The sequence below is a fragment of the Phalacrocorax carbo genome, chromosome 4, assembly GCF_963921805.1.
Source record: "Phalacrocorax carbo chromosome 4, bPhaCar2.1, whole genome shotgun sequence".
NCBI classification, from domain to species: Eukaryota; Metazoa; Chordata; class Aves; order Suliformes; family Phalacrocoracidae; genus Phalacrocorax; species Phalacrocorax carbo.
In genome coordinates this window covers 7,833,135-7,857,426 of record NC_087516.1, presented here as the reverse complement: position 1 = coordinate 7,857,426, position 24,292 = coordinate 7,833,135, and the positions used below count along the sequence as shown (strand labels likewise).

Here is a 24,292-nt window from a genome sequence, read left to right as displayed (position 1 = left end):
AACTGTGTTTTTCAGTACAGCTTTAACTGTGATATTGGGACCAGAGCCTTTGTAATTGAAACTCAGAACTTTACTTGAAGAAAAGCTCAGTAGAACAGGTCTCTTACATCATATGCTTTTATTATATTATGATTAAATGTAACTTGATAATATAAACCCAGCTTTTTGCCTTACACTGCCTGTTTTATTTGGCACTTCAACTGTTGTTATTGGCCCGTTCTCTGTGAGCTTGTCACTTTTATACATCCTGTTTGCTTACCTTCAAAATGAACATCTTTTCAAAAAATCCTATTTATTCAGGCTTGGTTTGGCTGCAGAGGACCCTGGATGGGAGGTGCAGGACTTTGATTTCAGAATGCTCTAGGCGCTCTCATTTTTACAACAGAACTGTTCTGTAGTTTGTAATCGTCATCAACCATTTTCTTAATATTGACAGAGAACAGCAGAGGTCAGTGGCTGTGGGAGGAACCGAAAAGGGAGAGAGAAAAAAAGAGCTTTAAGGAGCCCTTTGCACCGGTTCAGTGTTTGTCAGAGTTGCTTTGGTTTTCAGAAGAATGTAATGGAGTGTAACTCAAGAGGGAGTTTGTCTTCATTTACCAGAAACTTTGATCCTGTGTTGAATTGTCCCTTTTTAATTGTCCTTAAGAGTCTCGGCTGCGTATATATATTTATTTGTTTTTAAAAAGTGTTTTATCTGTATATCTTAGAGGAAGTTTCTAGCTCTCCTCTGTTCTTCCCATCCCTAAAGAGGAGAGTTACAGTATTTTTTTTGTCCCCACTATAAGGGCTGCTGACATGTATGGCACAGTGATGTTCAGCTGAGGGGATGGTGAATCACATCAGATGCTTTCCCAAAATTTTTTTATTTAAAAAAAAGGGCGTTAAGGAGTTACAAAGAAAATGGCGAGGTCAGTGTTCAGTATGTAAAACACTTCTGTGCTGTTATTTTTAGTGTCATTCGAGTGTGTTCTGCTGACCTCAAAAAAAAAAAAAAAAAAAAAAAAAAGAAACCTTGTGAAACTAATTTGATTATCCAAGGCTCCACACTTGCTTATCATCGGACTTTTTGATAAGGAAAACAAGGAGTGCCCCAGGTAATAGTTTAACGTTCTTGGTCAAAGTACAGGTGTGCTGTTAGAGAAACTGTTCTCCGTGTTTGGGATCAGAAAAAAGGAAGCCTTTGATGTTGGCTCTGCTCGGGTTATTGGGTTTCTTTCTCTGAGACAGCATCCTGTACAACATATAAAATATAAGAAAAGAGGTGCAGAGAGTAGCCATTAGGACAGGCTACATTCAGAAATTATATTCTGTAATAAATCCTTGGCAATGTCTTGAAAACATGATGTGAAATTAATATTCTGAAAGTGGTTGTATTGACAATGCTAAAGAGTATTTTCTCCCAAAGCATACTTACAGCTCTGGCAGTGGTTTAAAACAAAACAAACAAACCCAAAACCTGCTGGAATAAAATAACTTGCTGTGGGAGAAAGAGTTTTGGAGGAGAGAAAACAAATTATTCTTTTATTCTTTTTTCTTTCTCAGTTCAAATATGTAATATTTTATAGGCAAATCAAGAGTCGTTCCTTGAGTGTATTACATTTTAAATTGACATTATATGGCTGTTCAGCCTTGATCAAAATTGCAGCCAAGATGCCACTTCTGATAACTACAAGAGAAAACGCAGTGCTTGCATGCTCCTTTATATTGAATGCGTGGGTAAAAGAGTGAGGATAAGGCCACTGATATATTTCACTTCATATGGCCATGCAGCCCTGCTTTGCCAACCCATTCTAGACCTGCGTTCTGTATCCTAACTATTGTCCTCAAAATCTGTGGGACTGCTTCTTCCGTGGAAAGTGTTTTAGTAAGTCTTGGCACGATCTATATTGTTACTGGAATGGCTCAGGGAGTTAATCATTCTGCTCCTGTTACAATTGTTGAAGCAGATTGTTTTTCCAGTTCCTGTCGGCAGGAGTTTTCTGGCTTTTTTTTTTTAAGTCACACCCACCAACCTATAAAGTTTATAGACTGAAGTATAAGCTCAGTTGTATTTTAAAGCAGAGTTTGGGGGTGGGTTGAGGTGGGTTCCACCCCAGTTGCCATTATGAGCCTGTTCCGTGGTTGCTGTCCTAGGAGAAGATGACGGTGGATGTATATATACCCTGATATAAAGCCAGTATATGGTCTGTTGTGGGAATGCCTTTGCAGGCTTGGTTCGAGCATTCAGTTGTTTATTTTAGAGATACTGCCCCATCAGTAACTGGGATATCGATGTCCATAGTTAGTTATGGGCAAATGTGGCTGCTGGAATGTCACAGTTCTCAAGTTCTTTGATTCTTAATTTGTAGGTGCTGTCCTGAGCTTCACTGCAGTGATTCCTGTTAGTCCTTAAGTAGTTCGTAGCTTTCACCACGGCGTGCGCAGGCAGGGGCATTTCACAGTCGCCATAAAACTTGTGGGATAAGTAACAAAAGTTGGCAGCCTCCACCAGAATTTTTCTGAATCTGGGATTAATGGGAGTGTACTCAGCTAGGGCAGCTCCATCATCACTGATTTTTATTTTTTTTTCCTTCCCCCTCCTCCTTCCTTTACTTAATAAAGCTGAATATACTTGAAATAGAGTGAAGTATTTACTGTGGACAGGCACTGAAAAGCTGCATATCCAGGGAAGGTGCCATCCTTTAAAATGTTTTGCCTTTCTCTGGGGTTTGCTTTCATGTATGTTACGTGAAAACAGCGTTTCTGCAGTGTTGGGTTGTGTATATGTTTTATTGCTGATACTTAATACTTTCTCGTTTTAGCACTTCATGTAGTTGTTACTGAATATTGTCATTAGGTTTTCTTTTTAAACCACGATGGACAATTAAAATGTTTTACAGTAACGCATTGTCCTATTACTGCTTGTTCGTTTGACATTAAATAGGTGTGATTCAGTCTTACTTTGAAAAGTGTTCATGAAGATCAGGCATACTGTTGTAGCATGCTCTGAAGATGTAATTTGAGTAATTTTTTGACAGATGTGAAGTATTTCTAGCGTTCATGTGGATGTTTGAAGTACATGTGGAGTAATAGAAAATGTTGCCAGATGATCTGGTTTCACCTTAATAGAACTTTATTTCTGATCACAGGCTTTGAAGGTGTGCCTTGTGGGACCTCGTTTTTTGTATCCTGACAGGCACTTAAGATTTTGTGTGCACACTGACAGATGTTAGACGAATAACAGCAGAATTGCTAGATGTTTGAGGAAGACTGGTTAGGGATCACTATTTAAAAACACAACAGAAACCCATTTCCTTGCAGTTGTCAGACCAGTACCTGAGAATGGCAAGTTTACTTGCTATGTGAATATGGAGAAGTAATGTGGAATCGCGACTTTCTGGTTCCAGTAATGGCAGGGATATGTGGAATTTTCTAAACAGAAGTCATCAGCTTATTTTGTTTTGATCGTACCAAAAGGGAAAATCAAGCAAGACCGGTCCCTCAAAATACTCTGCGTTGAGGCCTGTGTTGTGTGCTGCAGCAATTGCTTGGATACCCACACTCATTTCTCACAGGTGGTAAAATACGTGATGCGTAAATCGTAAGTACATGGAATTCTATAGACCGGGGCAGTAATTACATGCCTGTGGTGTTGGTTATGCATTTTGTGTAAGGGAATGAGCTGTGAATGTCCTGGAGAGCGGCTGGGTGTAGTTCAATTTTTGCAATTAGCAAGAGGATATAAGTGGGTGTGACTGTTCTGCACATCATTGGGTCAACACAGTGCCGGAAACCACTTTTATTTTTCTTGGTCTCTTGCAAATTAGGAAGAAAAGAAGGAAGATAGCTTGTTTTTACTGAGTTTGTATAAATAAAAAGCATGGAGTGCGGTAGTATTCATCAGCTGTGCTCTTGCAGTAAAGTCTCAGTGTGCTTAGCATTACCCTCTGAGCCTTGTAGACTTCAGTAGAGACTGCACATGTGTCTGAGGTTAAGCTTACGGTTAGTTTTATCTTGTATGTATATCATGAAGTCCAGATCTTACTCCTTTGAAAATCAGTTTGGGATTGTTCCTCTTAATTTCCGTAAGACTTGCAGCAGGTTCCTAAAATCTTAGGAAACATAGTTAGAAACATGCAATGAGAAAAGTAAAGAAAGAAATTAATTTTAATCTGCCAAGTAATTCAGGCTTTTGAGGGTAGCTGTCACATTTTTGTATGTGCCCCTTGTTGCTGTTCTTTAAAAATATTCTCCTCTCTGCCCCCTCCCAATCCCACATCCTAAGCCATGGGAAATTGCTTCCTGCTCATACTGAAGGTGGTGACGAAAGGTGTTGGCTCTGATTCTGGTGGAATCAGGAGATTTTTTGTGTTGCATATTCAGCATCTAAATATGCTGAATATCAAAATGCTGAAGGCTGGTAAGCCCTCTTTTTTTTTTTTTCCCCCTGCATCCATTTTGCTGATCCGTGTACCTGCATTGTACTTCAAAGTTTATTTATACCTGACTGCTTTTATAGTTCTGCTCAACCTTGAATCTAAATGTCATTTGAGGTCATGGTGCAGAAAACAAGGACTACCAAAACAAAGTCTGGAACTTAAAAACACATGATGTGTCAGGAACCTTAAAATATGGTTTTGAAGTATGGCGTTTCTAGGAATTTTAATAGCACATATTGGCAAACCTAATTCATAACAGCTTCTGTGTTCGTGTTATGAGTGGGATAGTTTTTGTTTGTTTTGACAACTTGTTCTTTACTTGAATTAATATTAGCATTTATTTTTTAAAAAAAGTAAACTTTTTTGTGGGCTTATGGTAAATAAGTGACAGCTGTGATCGAATTTACAGCCTAGGTAAGAATATAAAATAAAGGTAAATGCCCCAGGGGATTAGTCTCATGTTTGATGTACAAGATCGTAAATTAGCTGAATGTCCAACCTGTTATTTTTGGGCCTTGTTTTTGTCAATATTGATCAGATTTTTCAGTAGTTTGCCTTCTGTTAAAAACTTAAAATCACTTTGCTATTTTAGAGTGCGTAAAGGAAGCTTTGTAAGACAAATTATTTTAAAAGGACATTGTCAAGGGAGTTTTCCTACTTATTTAATCTTTGCACTTGTAAGAACCCCCAGAAACATGAAAACGAAAACTCTCCTTTGGCAGGCTGCTGTCCTCCATTTCATGTGCATAGTGGTTTGTCATTATAGGGTTACTGATAAGTGTTGTGCTTTTTGGCATTGATGTATTTTTCAGAAAAAAGAATTGAAGCATTTGTTTTGAAAAAAGAAAAACACATTTAAAGAATTACATGGACTTTGCAAACAGATTTAAGAAAATGAAAGGTAGGTCAAATTTTGGGCCTACAAACCTGACAACGTCCTTTACTTGTAACATATTCCTTATTTCAGACACTCCTGATCCTAATGATGTTATATTAATCGGTGGCAGAAAAATGTGAAAAATGACATTGTTACACTATTAAGATTAATGATGATTACCTTGTTTGTTTTGGTATGGTTTCTAATGTTAGCAAACGGTGACAGCCTACTCTGAGGTCTATTATTTGTGCAGTGTGATCGCTTCAGTTACTGTCAGTTCATAACATAAAAGGTTGCTTTACAAACAGTTTAAATTATAACAGCCTAGAGTGTGTCAGGGAGAGCTTTCTTATCCTCCAGTTGTATGTGGAATGGTATTGGCTTCAACTCTCCAGCCTGGAGTGTGGTACGCAAAGGTGCACCTTTGTTTCAGGAGCGGCAGGAGGTGCAGGTAGGATTTGGGAGGGGGGAGGATATTAGCCTGCTTAGGTGGGTTTTTATTTTTTTCTTTCACATTTTAAAAAAAAAAAACACATCTTGTGCTTAGGTTGATCCGATAATTTGTAAGTCCCCGTGCTCCCAGAGGTACAGAGGTAATAATTCACGAGTTGTCCTCTCCAGTTTTGGTTATGAAGCTGGGTGATAAGTTCACTGATCCTCTGGTTTGCAAGAGAGCCACAATGACTCGGAATGCTTGTGCATGGGGCTGGCCTCCTGGTGGGTTCTGCAGCTGAAAGCTGCTTTTTATGTTTCCAAGATTTGCCGTCCCCCTGTAAAAGCTGGACTAGAATAAGGTTTTGATACTTTTTTTCTAAGAGCAGCTAGTCCAAATAGCAGCTCTGAAAAAGCACTCTGTTAGCTGCATGGTGAATAGCTGCTACATACGGACAGCTGCGCTGTGTGTCTGTGTGCGCACGTTATACCTGCTACTATTTTAGAAAAATTCCAGCAGTCACTGGCACGGTAGCTGGTACTGGGGCAAGAGCTTCACCACCAGGTTACCACGATATTTGAGGAAAAAAGACCCAAACTAATAGGTGGGTTAGAGCTGTTGGGGGAAGCTTTGTTTTTCTTAAATACATTTAGATAACCTTAAGGGCCTGACTTACAGCCAACAAAACCAGCAAGTTCGGAGTTAAGGCTTCTCACTCCATCTCCAGTACTCACTGGAGCACTTGGCTCCCCAGCACTGGTGGTACTGGAGATCACACACTATCCTCAGACCCCTGCTCATCTAGGCAAAACGTTTGCCGCTTGAGCGGTGCCGACTGTTCCAGGTATGTCTGTTTACAATACACCTGCTGTCCTGCGCAAGGTGCCGTGTGTGTCTTCACAGTCTGCTGCTTTCCCTGGTATGTTAATGGCCGGTGGCAGCACAGCAGGTGTGGTGGAAAGCCAGGAGCGAAGGGGGAAGGGTACAGATGCAGTGAGAAGCTTTAACTTTGAGTTTCCTGGCTTCTGTGAGCACCAGTCAGACCCTTAATGTTGTTTTAATGTATTGTTTGTGTTTAATTTTTAGTAAAAATTTGAACACCATCCAGGCTACAGAGGTTGCAGTGGATAAGAAGTTTAAAAGCTTTGGTTCAAGATTACAGGAGGCTGCAAGAAAAATTAAAGACATGGAAATGAGGATGGAATGACAGGCTGCTATTTTGCCTCAGAATGCTGAAGATTGTAAAGCATTGAGAAATCGAATTCATGATCCTGGAAATCAAGCTCAGATTAAGAAATGTCAGGTTGGTAGGGGTTCCTGAAAGTCTCAAGTTAGGGTAAACTGAGATTGTTTTCCCGTAATAAAGGTTCTAGGATGTGGGGGTGGATGGTATAATTTTTATCTGTGTTATGTGAAATGCTATACCATATACTTAAATAAGCCAGCTAAGTAAAATTATTCTTTTTTTCAAATTAGTTTCACATTTGTGGTGTCAACTGTAACTTTTGACCAGTTTACAGTTATTTCTCTCTGGCACCAAGTTGCATGATTTACTGTTAATGCAGGCATGGAAAATACTGCTCTTAAATCCACATTGCTTTGTCCTGCCACTCCAAGGGTCTGCTGCAAAGCCAAACACATGGTGCAGTATGGCATTTCTAGATAAGAAACAGGCAGAACATATCTAAAAGGTGGAAGAAGTAGTTTTTTGTTCAAAAGGTTCTGATTCATGGTGAAATTGTGTCTTTTCAAATGTAAACTTTAAATAGTGACTGCCACTGTGATTAAGTTACTGTAAGTTTACTCTAAGTGTTGAATTATTGTCTGCGATTCAGTGACATGGTATTTAGGCAGAAAGATTGTGCAACAGGAAGTCTATGCTGAAGTTCAGAAAAGGATTTTGGCAAGCAAAGATCTGTAGGGTTTTCGTGGTCAAGGTCGCTGGATGTATTTGAGTTCTGGGGACTCTTAACAAAAGTCTGAGTTTGTCCTGGGGAGCTTTTATCCTTCTGGTTGTTTTTCTGACTTTGTTTTCTATTCTTGGGAGCTTGTTCTGGCATGCCACTTAGACACGAGTAAGTTGGTTGAAATTGGTAGATATACTCATGTGAGGGGAAAACCAGACCACACCTTTATGTATTAAAATACATAATAATAATACATAATACATAAAATACAGAAATTATTTTAAAGGGCTGTGTTTTGCAATACTGTATTTCATGATTTTCTGAGATAGCTCTAGTCAGAAAAGTAATTCATAAAAGTGACAGTTTCTGATCTTCTGTTATCTGTATGTGCTCTTCTGTTGACAGAGGTGCTTTATTTGTAGCTCTAGGAATCATTTGTGCTGTGTTTTTCCTCACTGATCTTCAACTTTCGTATCAAAAGTTCTGGTTTTTTAAATTTTATTTTAGCTAGGATTCAAACTTGTCATTGAAATCCTGGCTTTGCTGGACTGACAATTAAGACAGTGACCGTAACATTTCAGATGTAAAATGAGTGCAGATATTCTATTCAACATGAATACGACTGGCAATGTCATTTTTACATTTGTTTCAAAACATAATTGCATTTTATTAGTGCTATTATATTTACTGTTTTGAAAGAAACATGAATAAGTCTATAAAATGCTTTATTTTAGGGTGTTTCTAAATAAATGTAATGTGGGATTTTGTAATTAAGTTCCCATTAAAGGATAGTAATTATTGTCTGGATAGCTAATGTAGCATTTACATTGTAGTGCTTGTGTCCTGTACCACATTATTAGCGTGTGGTTTGTTTACTAAAATTGATTGTATGAAGGTTACGTAGCCGTTTCTGGTTCAAACAGGTAACAAAAGTAAGTTAGCAAGATGCACATTTTTTGAAGATTATATTAAAAAGGCTTCTGTTGAATTTTGATGGCTGGATATTAAACACTAGTTTACCGAAAGAACCTGTGCACTATTTCTAAGCATGTCTGTTACTGTAGGGGTTAGGAATTGGTGGATTTTCCACAGGGAATAGTTTTAATGGGTGTTATACTTTGCTGGTGAATAGTTCTCACATCTGAATTCTTGTCTGCTACAGTGACAGTACTGCAGTTGCAGTCTGTTGGCGTAATCAGTCGTTGGGAGATGCTGGGACTGGAACAGAAGAGAACCAAATGTGCTATAGTGACCAAATGCAGAAGGATTGGGGAAGCATCTGTTGTCCTCCTGCCTTGACTCTGAAAGATCCTTCTGCTGTTTGCTGCTGAATAAGCAATTTATAGCGTTGTGCAGTTACATTTAAATGAAAGCCAGCTGCGATTTCTAGACATTTTGCAGGTAGGGTGCTAGCTGAAACTGCATGCGTATAGGAAAAGTGACCCTTGTTCAGTCGCCCTGAAGTGTAAAACCTGTTAGAATAGGTAAAGAACTTAGATGCCAGATTGTAGTAGGCTGGTCTGTCATGCGGACTTGGCTAGGGGTGGACATGAAACTTATGGGTGCAGGATGGACAGTTGAGACTACGCGGGTAACAGTCTCCTCAGCTGTACTCCTTCAGACCCAGACCTGAGCTTGGTCCCAGCGGGGAAGTAATATGCTGCTTCTCTTGACTTGTAAAAATCTCTCTTCCTAGCAGCTGTTTTTCTTCATTAGGTATCTTGTGCAGCTGGGATTCTGCTAAATTTTCCATCCGCTTAAAATGCACGTGACAGTCTTGCAGGGCCTTCTTTTTGAAACAGGCTGGGACATAAGATGCAGGGATTTCTTGGAGAAGGTAGCTGGGGAACCTCGGTCTTCTGCATTAATGTTGGACTAACCTGTACTACCAAGCAATACCAATGTTTTTGAATTCACACTGCAACAAAAATATGTTGACATTTGCATACAAGACATATCTATCCTGCTTCGCTTTCCCATGTTTAAAACTACTTATTTTAAAAGAGGGGGGGAAAAAAACATGTACTTCATTCTTGTTTCTGCTTTTTCCTTATCTCTTCAGGAAGTCCCCTTTTTTCACTCACACTTAACTACTTTTGTGTAAATGTAATGGTTTAATATTATTCCCTTGATTATTTTTGTATATTTATTCCATCTATAATGTTAAAAAGATGCTCTCTAAATAGCCTGTTACAAGGATTACTCTTAATTTTAAGACTCTATAAAGAGGATATAAATGATGTCTGCATTTTCAGCTGATTCTCCTTCCCCTACACACTTACCAGGTATTTCTTTGTCGCTATAGGATGTTCCAACTGTGATGTTGACTTAGGGAGGGACATTTTGTACATACTTTGTAAGAGCTTTCAATGGTGGATTAATTAGTGTGTGTGTGTGTTTGACTAAGCTATACAGAACTGTTTTGTAAAACTGTTAAGTCTAAGCAGATCTACGTAGATAAGCAATTAACCTGTATACTTGGACATCACGTCTCCAGTAAATTCAAAATTTTGCTGTGGTAGGCTTTTATTCAGTTAAATTTTAGTCTTAGCAGATCATCATCACTTATGTAAATCGAATACTCGAATCTTCACTGAGTTGCTTATGATATTCCATAAGCTACACTCTTAGAAGCCTGGACAAGATATTTCTTGCGCTGCGTAGAGCTCACAAAGGTGTGGAATCCAATCAAAACATAACCTTTGGGTAAGGTTGCACAGACACTTCTTAATAGTGCAGTGAAGATGTCCCTTTAAAAGGCAGATATACTGTTCTTTTAGTGGTTTTCTCCATCTTTCATTGTTTAGCCTCCTGAGCCTCCATGGCATTTTTTAATTAGGTCTTCTGCGTTTGGTTGAATACTGACTATAAAATTCTTCCTGTTTTACTAGCTTCAGTCCTTGAGATCTTTTTCTTCCATCAGAATAAACAGACTAGCTATAATCTTTTTATTATTATTATTTGCATGGCTTGAATAACAAGTCTTCTCTGTTTCTTCACAGGCATTCGACCTCCGATCATGAATGGGCCCATGCACCCGCGCCCTTTGGTAGCGTTGCTGGATGGCAGGGATTGTACAGTAGAAATGCCTATTCTGAAGGACGTAGCCACAGTGGCATTTTGTGATGCTCAGTCTACACAAGAAATTCACGAAAAGGTAATATTTAGAGGTATAATTATAGTGTTTGAGAAAACCCAAATATTTTCATGACTATGAACAGATGCAGTGCTCTGTTAGCTGTGACAATGTGGTTAGCTATTGCATTTTAGTTAATAGCTGATTGCTTTAGCGAGTGAGTTAGTGGTTGTTTTCAGTAAGTGATAAAACGTGAATAAACAAAGATGTAAATGTCTGCTCTGAAGTGTGCTTTTGTGCCGTGTATCTTTGGCTGGATGTGGTCCGTGTGTGTACCTACTGAATTAGATTCATGACGAGTTACACTTGGGAAGATTATATTATTATACATTTTGAAATGCTTGTTGGAAGCACTGTTTCTCAGCCTTCAGCTGGAAAGCCAAATATCAGTACTGGATTGGCCATGGGAGGAACTTCCAAACTTCTCTGTTTAGCCAAGGAATTGTGCAAATCATGTTAGGAGGCCTTGTGCACTGAGAATTGACACTACAGAAGCTTTCCAAAGCAAATGCTAACCCAGAATTTATTTAGAAAATTGATTTTTAAAAGTATTCTGTGTGTTATTCCAGAAGTTTACACCCTTCCTGGTTGTTTGGGAGCTGTAAAACAGCTAGGGGTGCTTAATGGGTATCCTGCTAAGAAAACCTTTGATAACATTTTTTGTGATGATAGCCAAGGGAGCCAGCTGGCCCATATACCTGCATTTTCTCTTCAGAGACTTCCTTGGGCATGAAGGACTGACGTCTACCCCAAATCCTCGCTGCTTTCTAGGCAGCAATAGAACCTTTTCACGTCCATATTTCTGTGGAGGTAGAAGAATTTTGGTGAAATTGGCTAGCAGAGTAAGCCTCAAATGCCAAATATTCCTTCACCTAATAAAGGATGAAAACGGGCCTTACAGCTTCTATGGAGGTAAAAAAATGAAACAAATACAACAGCAGAGGAAGTCAGGGGTCCCTTCCAAGGGAGTTTATTGTCGTCTTCTCCAGCAAGGATCCATGATAGACAAGGATAGATCCAAGTATTAATTTAAAGGCTTGTAAGGTGTCTATATCCACTTCTGTGCGTATGGTACTGTATACTGCTGTGTGATTCAGGTGTTAAGGAGTTGTTAGCTGAACCGAATTGCACCAGTATTGTTTCCCTACAGATACTTGTTAGACTTGTCCGACGCTAATTATGGCAGCTCTTGGGTTTATGACAGGTTTTCAGAAGCTCTTCACTGTTTTGAATTCATAACTGGTTTAATTGTTTATTTACTTATCGCGTTCTTGTAATATATAGCATTGTTAAACATTTTAAAGCCTCTGTATATGATGAAAGATTTAATCTTTTCTTTGATGGCTTTGTTACAAAGCCAGCTACCTGAAAATAATATGAACACTAACTTCCCTTCTGTTATCAGGTGAATAAATCTCTTTTTCTGTAGTCCATTTCATGTCAGCATCTTCCTGGTGAGAACCCATCAACCAACTGTTCAGCTTCTTATTTCTTAAGGAAAATATTTTTATTCTGGAAAAAAACCAAAAAAACCCAAACCAAAGTATTTTCATTGTTAAAGCTTCCAAAATTTGTAAGTGATAGTGGGGTTTTTTCTTTTTGTGTGTTTTTTTTTTTTTTTTAACCAGTAAAGAGAAGACTAGAGAGTTGTATGCTCTATCAACATGGCACTTAGAAGTGCTGATTCTCATGGTTCGGGCAGACACAAGGAATGCTGCCCTCTCCTGAAGCCCTCTGTGTAGTTCCTTGGTGGATATCTCTGCAGACTTTCAGATGTTCTGTCTTACCCTTCTGTCCCACTCCCCACACAGGGATAAGCTGGTCTCAGAACAGTAGTCAAGAAAAATATTTGAGGTTGTTTTCTACCTCATCAGTACTGGCTTAACATCACTAACTCTGGTTTAACATCACTAACTTGTTTTGTTCTGCTGTGGTTTTAGATACAGTAAAATTCTAATGTGACTAGGAAAATGGAAAAAAGTAAAATTTTTCCTACTAGGAAATAATGTGCATTCCATACACGCTTTTTTCAGTTCATTAGTTGCTTTTCACCGGATAGTCAAAACAATTGGTTTTGGATTATTTTTTAATTACAAGCTAGATTCAAAGTTGGCAATATTATAGTTCTGATCTCATGCCCTTTTTTAAATGTATTTATACTGTCATACAGAAGACCATCTTTACAGGGGATGGCCAGCAGGAGAGCATAAACTCAAAACTTGAACTTCTGTTTGGTTGTGACGTTCAGTTTTGAAACAGTAAGGTTTTACCAAAACCTAAGATAAATTTCAACCTTGTCGTCTGCATCTGTTGAAAAGACTAGTGGTTTTGGTGTGCACATGACTAAGATTACTCGGTATTGTGGGGGAGAATGAGAACCTAAAAGTAACTAACTGGAGAACAAATGCAAAGAAGTGAAAACTTCTCTCTCTTTGTTGGTAATTTGGAGGTGCATAGAAATGGATAGTGGTTGGGTTTTTTTGTGGTTTTCCTTTTTTAAAAAAAAACACAAAACAAAACTTGAATTTGTGAGAGTTTGGAGCCTTGGAGCAGTTGTGGAGCCTTGATCACAGGTGTGAGGAGTTAGCATTAGAAGTGTAAACATTTTGGAATATGGAGAAGGGCTTCCTGCTGGTCATGAGACAGCTTCTAGGACAGGATGATGGTTTAAAATACTGTGATTTAAGATGGCCAAACAACAAAGGAATTAGAGTGGAAAAGGGGAATTTGTAGTAGCTTGCAAGGCAGGTAGCAGCAAAACACAATCTAGATGTTTTTTCATAGAGAAGCAAGGAGGCTGAGAGATTTTAATACATACAGAAAGGAGAAGAAATAAGAATTTGAATGCTATTTGTACACAGGGTCAAAAGCAGGACGTTAGCAAATACTATCATACCTTACTAGGTATGTTAATTAACGAAAGTTTTCTCCAAATTGGGTAGTACTGGAGTTGCCGTTCTGTAGCGATTTCCCTATGCCAAAGAGTTCTTTTGTCATTCTCTTTTTTTTTTGGCTGAGGAAATTAATGTATGGAAAATAAGTAACTTGTTTAAGATCAGAAGTAAATAACTATTTGTATTAGAACTCTGCTTCATCTCAGGTCAAAGCGTTCATTCCCCATGGCACTGCTTTGGAAGGCAAGTGGGATGGCAATGATATGTTTCCATCCTTTCTAAAATGAGGTTGCCAGTGCTTAAATGAATACTGACATTTACTGACAGTGACCCAAAGTTTTGAAATAACTTTGTAGTTAGAGGACACTTACTACACTTCTTCAGAAACTACTAATTTGTAAGGGTTTACTCCCCCCCCCCCCCCCCCCAAGAGTGGTTTGTTTTCAAGCCAGTCTGAAAGGCTTCAATATACATATATATATTTATGCTTTGACTCCTAAGTTCTGTTTTATTTAGATGTTGCACATGGCTGTGTGAAGTTGAGCATTACATTTGCACATTACTATATTATGAGATAACTGGGAACTGGCTTCACTGTTCTTATAAGAAACTTCTGTTATCAAGGGTAAAAATTATTTTAAGTTTTTGGTGGTTAAATTTCTTTCTTAATAGACATTGCATTACCATCAGTACAGGTTACTCACTGTGTGTAAATTGCTTTTTATTTTACAAATCAGTAAATCAGTCTTCTCAGTAACCATCTCAGACTGCTTCCAAATGTACATGCTGTTTTGGTTTGTTCTGCCAAAAATATAGATGCTCACCCCAAAAAAATTATTTAAAAATAATTAGCTTCCATCCTCATTGCAGCTCATCTTGGTTTTTCCACTGTCTCATGCTCTGCCTCTCCCCCTCTTTTTTCCCCAATCCCTCCCCCTTTCAGTGCCATTCAGAGTTTACTGCTTTTCCTGGCTCCTTGGCACCCTACCCAGCACTTCTGATTTCTGCAGTATTGCACCTTCTTTCTACTTCTGTACCTTTGAAGGCATCACAGACTCAAGCACACCCTTGACATCTTTGTGTTGCCTAAGATTTTTGGAGTTGAAATTCTTTACTCTTTGGACGTCTGACTCCTGCCGTATGTTCTGTAACACGGCGTGCACTGCGTAGCTCCAGAGGGCTAAACGTAAACAGAATATGCAAGATCTGGTAGCAGGCATCTTGACCAAGCAGAGAGAAAATAAAGTGATCCTTGCAAACCCAAATGAAAAAGACCAGAAGCACAGCTGGTTCGGAATGATCTTTAAAGCAAAACGTATAGGCTGGAAAGAAGTCAAGAGTTTATTTGAAGCTGTGTATGTTTTCCCATTCTCTTTTTTGAGTAATTATGTGGTTTCCTACATCTTGTCTCAAATCATTTAGAAGGAAAAAAATGGGTGTGTTTTTAACTGGATTTACTGCTTCCTGCAGATACTCAGTTCACCAGAACATCAAAGAGAGTAAGATACTCTGTTGGAAGTGGGAAAATGGTCTGTCTGGTAAAACTATGCTCCAGCCTTACAAGTGATCAAGTCAATTTAGAATGTATCAGATCCCTTCACTCCTGTTATAAAAGCACAAAATAAAATTATCTTCACAGGGATCTACATTTCCATAATTTTAGTTTAAGTTAAGAAAACTTAAAAGCTGAACTTCTATGTTTTAATTGTACTTCTAAATCGGAATTAAATGTAGAAGCATTTCCAGTCATTTTAGTTTTATCTAAGACTGTTTCAAAGAAGAGCTGAAGAGCTTTCATAATGCAACAAATGTTTTGAAACTGATAAAAACGAATCAAGAATGGTGGTGGTGTTCATCTGAATCTTTTATTTGTTCCAGTTATATCAGTGGTTAAGTAAGATAATTTGTCCAGCTTCAGATTCTTCTTTGTTTAGCAGTAAAGCTACAACCTTGCATTTGTACCATCAGCGCTGTTTGTATTCATGATGCAGTTGCAGCATTTTAGTTTTCCATCAAATTTAAATTCTCAAAGAACATAGATTGAAAGTGAGCTGCCTTGTTCTAAATGGTAACATATACTTGGGAATAAGCTGTTGTCTCGGAGCTGATCCAAAACCCCGCAAATTTACTGACACTGAACGAGCCTTGGATCAGAGTCTTTATGAAAGACTTTGGAAAAAAAATAACAAAAAGAAACCCTAAAAACTTCTGTTACGCCTCATTATACAACAAAGCAGTTAACATACAGCTATCACAGTAAGGATGTATATAGAATCAGTGTTTGTATTCGGTGACCCTTCTGCCAACATCTGTCAGATTTGCCAGTGGCAATATTACAGGTCAAGTGCGGCATTACAGGAAAGGGCAGGCTGCCAGTGTCTCCTCTGAACTAATACCCTTTAAAAAGCAGAATGGAAGTGCTGATGTGCCCAGGAAGCAGCATATATCAATCTTACACACAGATTAGCATCTAGTAGAGTTGGTTCTCAACTAGCCTTTTCTTTCATTTCCCACTACCAGGTTTTACTAATAGGGGCTTGAAAGTCACTGGTGATTATCAACAGCTTTTTTGGGACAGAGTTGCATGGGGTTGAGGTGTTGTCATTAGTGACTTTCATGGCATAATGATCCTTTGGTATAGAAGTTCAGTCCATCGTAGCATCTTATAGACTTGAACTGAAATGGAACACAATTCAGCTTTATTAATAGAACATACAAGTTAACACACAGAACTCCTGTTAAAGATTTTTCATTAAAGCCTTTTATTAAGTAAAAGTCTTCTCAGAGTGTGTATTCTCAAATTGACTTGTGTCATTAGGCTGCATATAATTGTCACTAAATCCTAGGTTTGAAAGACTGGCTTCAATATAGTTTTTAAAAGGAAGTTTGCTATGGGCTATGCAGGTTATTTATATAGTTGTGTGGGTATTTATGTATATATATTTTTTCAATAGTATATCTTAAAAAGGCTAGAAATATATATACACACTCAACATATATGATATGTAGTTTATACAGTGTGTGGATATATAGGTGTTTAGAGAGAGTTTTCAGGAGCCTGCAGGTAAGCTTTGTTTATGTTTATATAAAACAATTATACTTGTATTTATGTACAGTATAAACTTAAGTATTAATGTTTAGGGTCTACACTAGACAGTATCGTGGCTGAATAAAGTGCATATCACGAAATGGGTGGGTTACTGGCAGCGCCATGGATCACAGGAACTGATAGTCTCGTAAAGAGAAACAGGAACTTGTAAAAAGCAGCACAAACCAGCAGGGTTTTGGAGACCTCCTAAATACTGTCTGAGCACATTGGCTTTTATTCTTTAGTTTTAATGGCATTAGTTTCACATGGGCCCTTTGTAATGTTGTAGTGAGGCTTTGAGAGCAGCTACAAGTCTGCTGCAGCCTTCCCCTGTGTGGCAGACCACTGATTACAAATTTAATGTGCAGCTGCTTTTTGCAAGTCAAATAATGCAAGGCTTGCTCAGCTTAGGTCAAGTACATTTTTTTTCTACCCAAATGTGCAAAACATCTCAAGTCTGACACTGGAACATATTTTTTTTTGGAGATGACACATTAAACTCCAAGTCCAAGAAATGCAAACACCCTGTGGTTTTTAGAACCAGATGAAATAAAGCACTTTCTAGTGCTGATTTCCTAGAAGTATTTTTTAAAAATTATTATATTGTCATATTCAATATGGGATTTATAGATATTTTCTGTCTCTGTTTTGAAGTAGTTTGGCATTTTACATAGTTATGTTTCTCTACTCTAGATCTATACACAAGCCTCTGAGATCAGTCTCTCATAATTGTATCTCATAGTGTATCTTTAGATGACCAAGGAAGAGGAGGCCGCGCTATTCTATTCTTAACGAATATGTTACGATATGTTTACATTTTTTATAAAAATAAATGAGATGCTAAGAGTTCTTCCCCAAATAATATGAGGCACGTTTGTTGCAATGGTGACTATGCGAGGTTTGGTGTGATGGCTAAAGTGGCCTGGTGCTGAAATAAGGTGAAAAAAATAGACAGGCAGATGTTAAAGTATTTCAACGTTCAGTATTCAGTGCTCAGGGGATTTGTTAAGTTCTTTGAAATAGAAATGTCTCCTACTACAGTGTCATCTGTTCTCTAAGAGCGTTGGAGACCTGGCATGTTGTGAAAGCAGAGTAGTCATTTTGAGGCTGAAGAACAGCAGAAAGACCTGTCCGAGCAGTTGTGATTGGAAAGGATGTCAGCTCATTGAAGAGCGTATGAAAAAGGCTTTCAGCAAGCAGTGTGTTGTAGCCTCACCTGGAAGTAAGTGTGAAGGCATAGAAATTATGCAGATGGGCTTCATAATCGTTTGGTGACAGAAGGAAGCCAACTCATGTCCTGTGCTTCAACTTCTATCTTGCATCCTTTCTTCCTGAAAAGCACAGCTGCAGTCTGATGAAAGCAGGAATAGCTGTTGGAGGTACGCGGCTAACTCTGCTTGTTCTCTAGCAAATTCTGCCCATTGCCTTTCCTTGTGAAGATCATGAGAGAGTATTGTCTGACTGCCGCACACTTGGGCTGATGTGAAATTTCTACCTTGCCTCTTAAATGTGTTATCTCACTCAGATTGACACAAGCTGATGTCTCTGTAATGAAATTGTACTAAAATTTGGTGACTGTTGTATCAGTCAAGTTAATTATGGAAAACAATGAAAAAACATACACTCCGTGTTCCTCTCATGCATTCACCACTGGGTGTGCTTCTGTAAGTGATCAGTAAATTACTCCTATACACAGTTATTTTTTCTAAAGATTATTTCATTTTCCCAAACTGTTCACATTTATGCTGGATTTCGGTTTCACGTGTTATACTCAGATTTAGTTCAAGTTTTTACTCATTGACAAGCTTGTCAAACTTCTATGTGCGCATTTAGTGTATGTAATGACTGAGAATATAATTCCAAAATATAGAGACTGTTAATTTTTTTAATCTGTAAGTGGCATTATTAATGTTCATTCATGCTGAATATTTCTAACTTCAGATTTTTTTGCTATTACTTTCTGCCTTTTTGGCATACTTCAATCACGTGGCCAGTTGCAAAAAGCAGTAACATCATTTAATTACCAAATTAATATGAAATAATACACAGTTGCATAATATTACATTTTTGGCAATGGATTTCCTTGCTCACTGGTCCACAATCCTAGGAAAGCCTCAAGCACTAAAAAGAAGTTCTAAAAGGATTTTCATTTGCATCTGTTTGTTCTGTATCCCATATGATGGGTAAATAACTGCCTGAGGAAGTGGCTAGCATTGGCCTTAAGCCATAGTTGAGGAATATTCTCCCTTTTATTGAACACGTTCCCAGGCTTCCCAGTACTTTTCTGCTTCCTCCTAGTACCAAGCCATAACCTAGATGGACCCAAAAATGTAGCGTAATGGGCCAGACCAGTGCTCATGGAGTCCAAATTACAGTGTTGACTGGCTGAGTTACTAAAATACACACAGTTATGAAGTGTAAAAGCTGCTTTCCAAGTGAAAGTCATTTTAAAATACAAATGTCTGAGCCACTTCAGCTGTCTTTTAGCCCATATTTAATGTAGTCCTTCAAGCACTGACAGCTGTCTGCACAGAAAACTACACACACCCTTGGCCTTTTCCAGTCTGGGAGAGGAGGGCCCGGCTGTCAGGAGCCTGAGGTAGGTCCTCGCAAGCTCTGAGCTACTTCGCTTTTTGCTCTTCTGATGACTACACAGAGGGTGTTTTCTGTGTCACAGCCATCTAGAGCAACCCTGGAGGGACAGGAGGAAATGTAATGTGATAAAACACAGAATGGAGGACATGGCTAATTGGAGAGAACCAGGATATCGTGAAGAACTTGAGGACCTTGAGGCTTGAAGTGACAAGTGCTGTGACTTGGAGAAAGAAGTCCTACTATAAACTTGGGATAGTGACAGAAGGACATGCTTCAGGGAGAAGGACTCAGACTTAAGTGTGTTAGTCAGGGGATCAGCTGGCAGAGTGATGATGGTCGTGCAGAAACGTTGCATGTCATGTGAGACTTCATTAGGAGAGATTTCCAGCATACATACTGCTGCTGAAAGTGCTAGTGTTGGTATAACACAGTGGGGAAGGAGAGTTCCGGTAGCACACTGGGTACAGCTGTGATCACCCACTGAAGGGTTGGAGCTTAGACTTCTTTAAACACAGTGGAGAAGTGTTAGACTTGATCAAGGGGGTAGAAGGGCATCATCCTAGATGAGACCAGAAGGACTAGGTTTGTGAAGTCTAGTCAAACAAATGCTGAGAAGGGGATATGATCGTTGTCTATAAATACATTTGGATTATAAACATCAAGGAGAGAGAGTATGGTTTAAGCAAATGGCCGACACTGGCACCAGAACAAATGGATACAAGCTGGGCTGTGAATGAATTGAGGCTGGAAATAAGAAGAGATTTCAGTATAATTGAAGCTGTGAGATTTTGGAACAGTTTTCTTTTAGGATTTAATTGCACAAAAAAAACCATAAGGGCATTTTAGGTGGGCACTCAGGTTATAAAGGGGACTATTTCTTGCGTAGACTGCCCCAGGCATGGGTTTGGCTTGGTCCATACCAGCTGTAATGTCGCTGTAGAAGCAAAACCAATAAACTGTTTTGGTTTTTTTTAACCCTCTGTAACAACTCAGGGAAACACGTTCTGATGAGTGCAGTGTTTCTGATTGGTGACTGCTAGATATAATCTTCAAAGGACTTGTTTGTACCATTAAAATCAAGGAGTTTTGTGTGTGTATAATCGTTTATAAGATCAGAGCCTACAGCTGTTCTTTGAATTATGTTGTAGCTGCATTCTTTAAGGATGTGTAATTCCTAATTTGTTTGCAGTTCTTACTCTTACAAGGAAATTTAAATTCTACTGAAAGGATTCTGCTCTTTATCTGACTTAGAACTGGGGTACCGATACAGACACACCTGTTGAAATAGCATAAATCATTTTGTGAAGTATTCAGTATGCAGCCATTTCCCTTCATTTTCATGGAGTTTGTTTTTCTTTTCCTTTAAAATTTTTATTCTTGTATTTTGATTTTAAGAATTACTGCTGCAGATCTTGGGTTCCATCAGTGGTAATCCTCTGTGCGCGAGACTGTTTTGCTGCGGTAGGGTTGTTTTTTATTATTTATGTTGATGTTGATTATTGTTACTGATCTTGCAGTACCCTAGAAAATGCTCATATGAGCAGAAATAACTCAGATGACAGAATCTGTGCATATGCCAGGTCCAGAAATCTATCGAAAAAGAAATTTGGAGCCTCCACAGAACTTTTGTGTGAAGTGCGTCATAGGAACCTCTTGAAGTCATTATAGCTAGCTTAGATGGTGAAATGATGTGTGCGTGCTTTGTATCTTGGAGAGCGATTAGGATATTAGGTAGTGCATTGAAGGTGGAAACACAGAGAAGTGCTTTGAAGAAGTGAAATTGTCAAATTTACATGTAAAGAGGAAAATACTTTCTGTGTTCTGAACAGTAAACTTGTGTCAGCTGTGTGGGGTGCAGTGTCACTGCTCGTTTGGTAGCAGAATTCGAAACTGCTGGGCATGGTGTGCTGGGCTGTCTTCCCCTTCTCCACATTCCTTCCTCTTAACCTTTCTTGAGTAGGTTGGATGCACTCTAACATAATTTGAAAGATACTCAGACCTCTCAGATCCTGTCAATTTATTCTTGCTTTTTTGGCTTGCTCTCTCACAAGTTTTTTTTTTTTCTTTTGCAACATTTTTGCTTTGCTGCAATTTCTTATTTCTTAGAGGTGGCGTTTTTTCTGGATAATGTCTAGTTTGGCATCTCAGTTGTACCAATTTATATAACATCCAGTTTTCATCAGCGAGAGCTTTAGACAGGGACAAACACTTTGTTCTTTTGCATGAATGGACAGATTTCAGTCTCTGTTGTCGAAGGGTTTTGTAATAATTACTGAATGTTTTCTATTCAGGTATCAAGTGGTTTAATAGCGCCGTGAATGCCTGTACCACTGTGTGTATGGTGAAGAGACACTGCTCTGTGACTCCATTCAAAACTGAATGTCAGCTGCCTAAGCATAAAAATACTTACTGTTTAAAGTGGGTGCCTGCTCCCACGGGCAGATGTAGTCCAGTGGTGTGTGCGCTGTGGGGCCAGTATTGCAGAGCATCTCCTGTGAAACGAGAAGAGTTTTCCATCTTAATAGGAACACAAATACAGGTCACAATTCTTCTAAAGCTAATCTCATCATACTAGAACTGATACATCAGATGAAAAAGACTAACAAGAGGCTGGAAGATATTTGGAAAAATGACTTTTAAGAGACCTGGATTTAATGCTTTTACAGTCTTTTTATACCTGAAAATATGTGTACGTGATTAAGCTGAGATTCTATGAAAGAGAAAAAATAAAAGTATTTTTTCTTCCATTTTATTTATAGGTACTAAATGAAGCAGTGGGTGCACTGATGTATCACACTATCACTTTAACACGAGAAGACCTGGAGAAATTTAAAGCACTTCGAATAATTGTCCGAATTGGCAGTGGTTTTGATAATATTGACATCAAATCTGCTGGAGATTTAGGTATGACTACTAAAGCTATTATACTTGCCTCCAGAAATCTGATAGCTTCCAAGTCTTTGCATTAATGTTTTCTGTGTAATTTATACTAACATAATATGTAAGCTGTATAATTTTCTCATTAAAGTATTTAAAAAGTGTTGTGGAGATACTAGTATTCATTAATTAAATGATAATATTAACAGCCTTGTGACAGGATGGCAATCTGTCTGTTCAATATAAACCCAAGCAGTAAGGCCATAATTTTTCATCTCTTTTTTTACCCCAGTTGTATATTTAACTACTACTGCTGTAATCCAATCACAAAATACAATTCCATCAGCATGGCATACTACTTCTGTTTGAATAAAAAATGAGATCTTTATCAACTGTCTGAGACTTATTTATGATGCATGAGATTTAGTACTAAACCACTCCATAAAATAGAAATATCGATTTTATAGGAGAGTCAGTTGTTGCTGCTTCAGAATAAATTCAGATACTGGAAATAAGAAGAGATGGTACTTAGTGTTTCGCTGTAAGAAAGCAAGTCTGATTTCTGCTTTTCTTACTTTAGGATAAACGATCTCTTAAAATCTACAGGTCAAACTGCCACTCAGAATAAATGTCTACAGTTTCCTCTTTTCTAAGACTGAGGTGACGAAGTACATTTCCAGTTCTGCTCTGGGAAGATTTTGGAAACGTGTATTTCAGTGTGACAGTGCTTCATCCTAGTAGTAACCCCACTGATGCAGTGAGGAGCTGTAATATGGTCTATTTGTCAGTAATTGATAGTAAAATAATCACCTGTTTCTAATGGTGGTGTAGTTTGCACAGCAGGCAGAGGCTAACAACTTCTTTGTGAGTTTCTGTAAGGAGCAGATCAGGTCTGAAAGCGTGCAAGTCTGTGTTCCTACGTATTGTAACTAGTGCCACAGTTAGGCACATGCATTGTGAGCCCCAGAAAACACATATATACATAGAGACTGGCCCAGGGTAAAATCCTAGATCAAAAACCAAAACCTAGTTACAGACCAAAGGCCCGAGCAGTCAGGAGTCTGATTTGTGCAGAGAATCCCTGATAAGAGGAGAATCTTTGCAGGTTTGTTGGCTGTTTCTGCAAGTCTCCATGCTGGATTGTAACCCAAGCTTATAATTTAAATGCGGCCACGCCATTCTTCAAGCTGGAGTACAGCAGACTGGGGAAATTCTCATTTGTATGAAGTGCAAAATGGCCACATTCTTCATCATTCGGTTCCTATGTTGTGATTAGACTGAGTTATGCAGTTAGGATCCATGCTGTTTTTGCAAGCCAGTATTTATGAAATACAACTGTCCACTCTGTCAAAAGCCAATAAATGCTGGAAGGCTTACTGTGTAAAATCTCTGATTTTAATAGCTAGGGGGGAGATGGTTGGAATTAAATACTAGCTCACCACTGCTGGGACAAATCACTTTCCATTTGTTGAACAAATAATACGCATCTCAAGGAGATAATGTGAGTTAATTGCTCTTCATAAAAAGCTTTGATTCACTCTTGAAGTACAGTGTAGAGTTAGACCATAAAGTCTGACATATTCCTGAACTTCCACAGTGACTTTTTGAGTTATTTTTCATAGAGTTGGCTCATGGCGTTGTTACCAGCTTTCCCTATTTAGTATTATTTTCACGTTAGCACTTTTGCTCTTCTTAAAATGTATGAAAGCATATGTTTCTTGGATAAAATCTTCAATATCTAGTCTACTTTTTCTCTAATTTATTAATTGTTGACTAGAAAATTGTACAAGTTGTGAGTGTAGCTGGATGCAAGTGAAGTTGGAGTCCAGGGGATGCCTGTTAACTCCTGTTGAATCTGTGCACAAGATCACTGAAGGTGGTGGGGAAAGGGAAGGGAGCATAGAAGCAATGGATATGAGATGAGTGTGCTGTCTTTTCCTATGTGAAATGTCTCTTTTCTTCATATCCTTGCCTCTATCCTGCTGTGTTTTGTGGTTCACCATGTCTCTGCCTTTCAGAAATTAGCTCTTTTTAAAGTTGGGGGGAAATAGGGAAAAAGAAATTCCT

At 38.5% G+C, this 24,292-nt stretch overlaps 1 protein-coding gene across 9 annotated transcripts in view; it reads left to right on the top strand.

Annotated features, from left to right (window-relative positions):
• The window catches only part of CTBP1 (C-terminal binding protein 1), a 248,832-nt gene that overhangs the window by 199,463 nt on the left and 25,077 nt on the right, over positions 1–24,292 (top strand). For 4 of the 9 annotated variants that reach the window (XM_064448934.1, XM_064448932.1, XM_064448933.1 and 1 more), the window contains 2 exons: positions 10,638–10,792; positions 22,108–22,252. In XM_064448934.1, the coding sequence (XP_064305004.1) occupies positions 10,638–10,792; positions 22,108–22,252 (300 nt within the window). Of the gene's footprint in view, positions 1–5,230; positions 5,320–6,814; positions 7,032–10,637; positions 10,793–22,107; positions 22,253–24,292 lie in introns of those variants that run through there. The other 5 variants (XM_064448937.1, XM_064448936.1, XM_064448941.1 and 2 more) reach the window with 3 other exon arrangements.